The following is a 7,476-nucleotide window of genomic DNA, read 5'->3' on the forward strand; positions in this document are numbered from 1 at the left end:
TAGAATCGCAAACATCCGAATACTCTCTATTCCCTTCTTTTGCTTGAAGGTATATCCTAAAGAATAATAATCCTGAATCGCACTGGAGATAAGACAAGTCTGAAGTGCGGATACTCATACTTGCGACTCAAAGCATCAGCGGTAAGATTAGCAGCACCTGGATGGTATCGAATCTCACAATCATATTTCTTCAGTAAATCCATCCATCTACGTTGTCTCATGTTCAACTCAGCCTGAGTGAACAAACACTTTAAACTCTTGTGATCAGTGAAGATTTCAAACTTCTCACCATAGAGATAATGGAGTCAAATCTTCAGTGCAAAGATAAAAGCTGCTAATTCAAGATCATGCACTAGATAATTTCCTTCATGCACCTTATACTGTCTAGAAGTTTATGCAATCATATGATCATTCTGAGTCAAGAAACATCTTAACCCTTGCAAAGAGGCACTAGTATACACAGCATACCCTCCAAAACCATTCGGTAAATCCAGCATCGGCGCAAAAGTCAACCATCGATGAAGTTCACATAAAATTTCTTCATAATTTGAGGACCACTCAAAAGATACGCCCTTCTGAGTAAGTTGCGTCAAGGATCGAACTAACTGCGAGAAATTGACGATAAAACAACTGTAATACCCTGTCAGACCTAGAAAAATATGGATCTCAGCCACCGTCGTCGGACGCGACCAGTTCAACACACCCCTAATCTTGCATGGATCAACTGAAACTCCTTCACTAGATATAACATGGCCAAGAAACACCACACGATCAATCCAGAATTCGGTAAATGAGATCCTCTCTGTATAGGTAGTTCCCCAAAGAAAATCTAAAGGTAGAGATTTATCCATACATGTGAGGTCCATTATTTTCTTAGCGAACCCCATGTATATTGATTAATTTCCACCCTTAGATGCACAATGAGGGCACTACCTATACAGGTAGTTTGAAATGATCCCCAGAATTCACACTTACTTAGCTTTGCGTAGAGTTTCTTCTCTCAAAGAGTCTGCAGAACAAGCCTCAGATGATATGCATGCTCATCCAAACTACGCGAATATACCAGGATATCATCGATGAATATAACAACAAATATGTCCAAAAAGTCTCAAAAACACGGTTCATGAGATCCATGAATACAACCGGTGCATTAGTCAACCCAAATGACATCACTAAAATCTCATAATGCCCATATCTGGTCTGAAATGCAGTTTTGGCTATATCCTAATCCTTAACTCACATCTAGTGATACCCAGATCTCAAGTCAATCTTGAAATATATCGAAGTACCCTAAAGCTGATCAAATAGTCATCTATACGAGGCAAAGAGTACTTATTCTTGATGGTCAAGCAGTTCAACTGCCGATAATCAATACAAAGACTCATAGACTCATTTTTCTTCTTAACAAAAAGAACATGTGCTCCATACGGAGATACACTAAGACGAATATATCCCTTGCCCGAGAGATCTTGCAATTGCTGTTTTAATTCACTCATTTCTGATGGAGCCAGACGATACGATGCTCACGAAATAGATTATGTCCCTGAGACTAAATCAATGTCAAACTCAACTTCTTGAACATGAGAAAAACCCAGAATCTCATCAGGAAACTCATTAACGACTGGAAAATTCCTTATATCAACACTCTCAGTGGACAAATCAACTACATAGATGAGGTAGCTTTCCTCGCCCGACTCTAGAGCTTGACAGACAATCAAAGCTGATATCAAAGGCATCGGAGGTCGCGCACCCTCACCATAAAAAAAACCAGCTATCATTTCCAATCGGATGAAATTGTACAAGTCTCTGATAACAGTACACTGAAGCTCGGTACGTGGTCAACATATCGATATCTAATATGCAATCAAAATCTTTCATTGCTAATATCATGATATTCGATTTCAGAACATTATCCTCAAATTCTAAAAGACAACCCAAACCTAGACGTTTAGCCAACGCTGACTGACCAGTCGGTGTAGAAACAAAAAGTACTACGTCTAGAGTAATGTAGGGTAATTTGTGACGCTTGACAAAACGTGCAGATATGAAGGAATGAAATGCATGGTATCAATACGAATAAAAGCAGGTATACACGCTTGAATTCTCTGCAGTATTTAGCCTACTTGGCTCTGGCCTTGCATGAGAACTGAGAGGATTTTGGTGTGATTTTCAATTTTTCATAGGGTTTGAGGGTCTATTTATATGTTTTGCACTCCTTTTAATTTTGGCATAAAATCGTGCTATTCTTAGCTCTTCAACCATTCTATATTTTGTGGAGAAATCTCGGGTGCAAATCATTCCATGATTATTAAATTCTTTTTCACAATTTTGGTCTCAATCTTACCAAATTAAACTTCGAATCTTGGGTATCAATTTAGCAAGATTTCGAAGTTTTAACAGGTCCAATTTTGGAAGTTCAGTCGTCCAAACCCCGTCCAAATTTTCATGGGTTTTGTAGATGAAATATTACTTCTCCATTTAGACATAAAATTTATATTTCATTATTTACCATAAAATTTGGCCTACCCAAAACATATGAAATAAATCCAAACAACAGAAATTCAAAAAAGCAAAATGGAAAAACATTGGTAAAGAGTATTTTGCCAAAACTAGGCAAATTTGGTGAGAGAATAAACTTAGGTAGATTCTTTAGGTCTGATCTCAATTCCTTGGATAATGAAATGATGCTGTGGGGAAGTATTGATACCCAACGTTTGCCTCTTGAGCCACCAACTGAGTCCCTGAACCTCCGACAAAAATATCAACAATATTTCATCTTCCCCAGCAGCTCCCTTGACAAAATATTCTCCCAACTCCACTTCCATCCACCAATCCATTCTCCTCTTCGGGATCACCTCTGTTGCCCTTGGCTCTTGTGGGGCGTTCAAGAACACGCTACGTTTTTTCACCCGACTCCCTTTGATTCCAATATAAGCTTCAAGAGGAACGTTTATGTCATCTGACGCAGGCAACAGGAAACGATTCCTGAACACTAGGTATGCTGCATAGTTTGTTTCAGAAGTCAGCGTTTTGGTGTTTATATAGCCACGAACTTTCCACTGACGATGAATCCTAGTCGCTATTCCTTCCATGTACCTGACTTATAATATAATATAACATATTTTTATTAACGCCACCATGACAAGATCATATTTGGATATATAATATAACTTGGTTGTAAATGTAATTACCTGGGAATTTCTTGATATCTCGTAACGCCCCAAGCTGGGATGGTGAGCCCACTTCCTGCAATTAGCATGTAGATTTTCTTTCCACTCCATTTCTCTAACTGAAAGCTCTGTATGCCATTATTATACACACTAAATTAGTACAATAGACTTTCATGGAATAAGATATTATATATTGTAGCCTTGGATATTAAATACCTTGCAGCCAGAGTCTACGAGGATCGGAAAATTAGATAGACGAATATAAAAATCCTTTTTGGACCGAACCGTTGAGCCGGAAATGATGTCCTCGGATGGCAAGAAGCGCATCCAAACGGCGTCGGAATCGGCATGTGACCGGAATGTGGAGTTCACCACAGACAACCGGACAGCATCCTTTGGGGTCGTCAGAGAGAACACGTAGGTTATACAATCTGCCGGGAGGTCATTGATGTCGCGGCAGCTCGCCACTGCCATTTTTTTAATGTCTTTCTCTAAAGTATGTAAAATCAAAACTAAATATTCATAACACTCAGAATATATATGAGAGAAATCCACATCAAGAGTAGTTGTTTTTTGTGAATGATTAATAATATAATATATAGTTGGCACCGCAATTTTTGCATGAAATACATCTGTCTCTTATAATTTTCATACTCATGATAAAAAACATGAATAATAAATAGGATGGAATAACAAAATTATTATTGCATTTTCCTATCCTTGGTCGGGGTGGGCTTTAGTACTATACATGATAACAAACTTTAATGCAAACATTAATCCCGATAATCAATATATGAGCAACCCACCGGCTTGTTTGCGACTCGTTCATCATCAAACAGTGCTATGACAAAAAAATTTGGTTTTGAAATAATTGTTTGAAATCTGCCTAAAACAAGGCTCGAGATTTATACCTTCAAATCTGCCTAGAGTATCATATAGCTTGAAAACAACCTGTAAACGTAAGCATCCCTCAATGCTTTTGTACGTGGGGTTTGATGAAAGATAGAAAAACAAGCCCTTTCTAAGGGTGTCGCTGAGGAATTTATTTTCTTCTTCTTTCTTCTTGGGATTTTGAAAGCAGCTTTTGTTTTCACTTTTTTCCTTTTATTTCGTTGCTTTTTTTTTTTTTTTTTTTTTTTCAAATTCAAGATTTTCTATCTAATGAATTTTCTATCTACGAATTTTAAGGCCCAAAATTTTATAATTTAGACCAAATCCATTTTATTAAACCTTGTGGAACTCCTTAATAAAGCCGAGAAAATTGATATTTTTTTCATTGCAATTTTGGACTTTATTTTTAATCATATATAATTAATTTAATTTAAATGATAAAAATTGTAAATATATAAATTTTTTGTAATTATGCTAAATATTAAATAATTTGTATTATTTGGTCGTTTGATTTCTAGAGAAAAGGAGGGGTTAATTAAGGAGAACTTAAAGAAAACTAGCCGATTGTGGCACACCAATCAGGTGTATGTGTTCCATAAATAAAATGGAGTATTTGTGATTATTTTGGTATAATTTTCAATTCTTATTTGAATAAAAATGATGAAACTATATTAAACAAGTAACTTTCTAAGATAATATGTGAGTTTTAAAATTTCAATTTGTAGAGATAATACCGAGTTTTTGAACTTTTGAAAGTGGATGAGATATTGAGGTTATGAGCAAATAAATTTACTAAATTTTTTATTTAATAATATTACTTTTTAAGTGGACAGAGATATTTTGTAAATTAATGGGTAAGTCTGTTGTGAGACGAGTCAACTCTACTCATAGTCACAGTAAAAAATAATAATTTTACCATAAAAATAATAATTTTTCATGAGTAACTAAAATAAGATATTTGTATTACAAATTTGGCCTATGAGACTATCTCACTTGAGTTTTTTTTTATGTTTGTAATAGCATTTGGTGTCACCAATTCGGATCACTAAAGGCCTCAATCTATGTTTATAACTAATTAACTAACATAACCGTGCACACATGATGTGTGTGTAAAAAATAATATAATATATTTATAATTATATGTTATATATAATAATATATTTTTATTTTTCATTAATTATTTTAAATATGATTTTTTTATTAATGAATTTTTTTAAATTTCTAAAGTAATGTATAAATACATTTAAAATTTATTTATCTTATCCATAATTTTAGTTTAAAAAAATATGGAAAATATCTACAAAGAGAATCAAATTTACACATTTATTTAGAACAAGTGTAATTTTGGGGGAAAAAAATTGGTGTCCTCTATCTAAGGGTATATAGTATAGATATAGTCATATAGATATAGAAAAATTAAAGTTATCAATTTTCTAGAACGTTATGACACACGATGCATGTGCCGTAGAAAATATATCGATAAATTGTTTTTTTTTTAAATTTAAAATTGAAATTATCAATTTTTGAAATTGAAATGATATGGGGTAAGAGATAAAATGAAAATAGATATTTATAAACTATGAAATTACCCGTTAAAGATATTTTAGATTATGAAAAAGTTTCTCCAACATACCAAAAGTAAGTGTAGGGGGTTTAACTTTAATTAATACAAGTATTCGTATGCACGCGTTCCGTGTTCGTATAATCTATTTTTTAATGAATGAAAAAAAAATAATGAAAAAAATACAAAAATGAAGTTTTGGTATATAAATATCTACCAAATGACAAAATTAAAAAAAAAAGAGTAAATGTAACATTTTCGTAATTAAATAGCTATCAAATGACAAAAAGTATGGACATATCAATGTGCCAAAGTCTCATTCATGCTTAATATGGCATGTTAAATTAAATTAAGGTAATTTTGACATTGTAATGACGGATCATGATATTAAAAGCTCTCCGGATCTGTTTGGTAATTTTTTTTAGAAACAGCTTATAAGCTGTCAAAATAAGCTGTTGTTAAAAAATTAAGGGGAGGTACTTTTTTCAAAAAGATCTTATTTTAACATTCTATTTCTCTAAAATATCCTTAAATATTTTAATAAATCTCCATCATATCCTCTACCCATTAAATATTAAATATTATTTTTTTAAAAAAATTCCAAATCACATAATTTTTTCTAAAATAAAATACTATAACAATTTTATTTTTTAATATATGTTTATTCTAAAACTATTTTCATATATGTATAACTCGAAACATTATTTTCATATAATTATACCCTTTTTGGTAATTTCGACGATAAAAAGATCTTATAATACCAAACATATCAACATCTTTAAATTATTTAAAATAAGTTTATCCAAACACCTTAACAGTTTATTTTTAAAATAATTTCTAACAACTTATAAGCTCGTAAAACAGCTTTTAAGCTTTAGGAGCTTATAAGCTCTTTTTAATAAGTTTAGCCAAACACCCTCTTAGTGAGATTATATATTATAAATCAAATGGAATAACTAGAAGGTTTTAAAATTCTAATCTCTAAAATTTACGAAACCTCTATAAATAAATTTCTGAAAAAATAATGTATGTTTATAAAATGTCAAAAAATATAACTGTCTTACGCGTCTGTTGACTCTATCGGATTGAAACCACCAAAATTTGGGTATGGGTTAGGTGGGTTTGTACTTTATATTTAGGTTTAAATGGGTTTGGACGGGTATGGTTCTTACTCTTTAAGATCTTGGCGGCTCGTCCTAACAAACCTGATCAATTGTCATTCGTAACCAGGAGTGTCAAAATGAACTCGACCCAAATCGACCCCAAAAGTAATGGGCTAGTGTTGAAGTTTTTCAAATTTTGGTAAAATCGTATTGGACTCAAAACCTTACTCGGAGAAGTTAGTTGAGTCCGAGTTAACTTGGATTGATTCGAGATATCTTATATATTGATATCATAGATTTTCATGATTTAATATTTATTTTGTAAAATTTTGATTTTTTAAATAATTATTTATTTTGTATAACTAGGGGGTGTATTCGTTGCAGAGATTTACTGACTTTTTTTAAATGACAGACTTTTGTGGAGTTGATAAATTTCTGCAGACTTTTATAAAATCTCACAGACTTTTAATGACTTTCACAGAATCTTGCAGATTTATTTTTCATGACTTTTATTGACATTTGTAAATTTTTTTCATGACTTTTATTGGCATTTGTAAATTTTTTGTAGAACCATATGTGTTTTGTAATTTATGATTTTGATTATGATTTATTTATTGAAATTATTAATCGAGTCTCAATACCTTATATTTATCTCTCTTTAAAATAATTTTATTTCTTTAAAATATTTTTATCTATCATATAAATAATTTTTACTTATAAATTTGGTTAATAAAAATCAATAAGTAGTATT

The 7,476-nt window shown here is 32.0% G+C and overlaps 2 protein-coding genes across 3 annotated transcripts; both read right to left on the reverse strand.

The window, feature by feature from the left end:
• Positions 1–392: 392 nt before the first annotated feature.
• LOC140862470 (uncharacterized mitochondrial protein AtMg00860-like) lies at positions 393–887 on the reverse strand. Its single transcript, XM_073265493.1, has one exon. The coding sequence runs from the start codon at positions 885–887 to the stop codon at positions 393–395; it is 495 nt and encodes a 164-aa protein (XP_073121594.1).
• A 1,622-nt stretch (positions 888–2,509) lies between these two features.
• Positions 2,510–4,224, reverse strand: LOC140867466 (putative F-box protein PP2-B2). 2 transcript variants are annotated; one of them, XM_073272533.1, is made up of 4 exons: positions 4,082–4,224; positions 3,387–3,661; positions 3,192–3,298; positions 2,510–3,096 (listed from the first exon to the last, which is right to left on the reverse strand). In XM_073272533.1, the coding sequence occupies exons 2-4, from the start codon at positions 3,642–3,644 to the stop codon at positions 2,637–2,639; spliced, it is 825 nt and encodes a 274-aa protein (XP_073128634.1). In that variant the 5' UTR covers positions 3,645–3,661; positions 4,082–4,224; the 3' UTR covers positions 2,510–2,636. The 2 variants fall into 2 exon arrangements, with proteins under 2 accessions (XP_073128634.1, XP_073128635.1); XM_073272534.1 differs by having other exon boundaries at positions 3,387–3,682.
• Between the last annotated feature and the right edge of the window lie 3,252 nt (positions 4,225–7,476).

Source organism: Henckelia pumila, chromosome 4 (assembly GCF_033568475.1).
Source record: "Henckelia pumila isolate YLH828 chromosome 4, ASM3356847v2, whole genome shotgun sequence".
In the NCBI taxonomy this organism is placed as follows: domain Eukaryota; kingdom Viridiplantae; phylum Streptophyta; class Magnoliopsida; order Lamiales; family Gesneriaceae; genus Henckelia; species Henckelia pumila.

Coding starts and splice junctions, on each gene's coding strand:
- LOC140862470 (XM_073265493.1), bottom strand. CDS start 887: ATGGGGTTCGCTAAGAAAATAATGGACCTCACATGTATGGATAAATCT.
- LOC140867466 (XM_073272533.1), bottom strand. CDS start 3,644: ATGGCAGTGGCGAGCTGCCGCGACATCAATGACCTCCCGGCAGATTGT. Junction 3,299..3,386: donor TCGTAGACTCTGGCTGCAAG/GTATTTAATATC, acceptor AATGGCATACAG/AGCTTTCAGTTAGAGAAATG. Junction 3,097..3,191: donor AGATATCAAGAAATTCCCAG/GTAATTACATTT, acceptor ATTATAAGTCAG/GTACATGGAAGGAATAGCGA.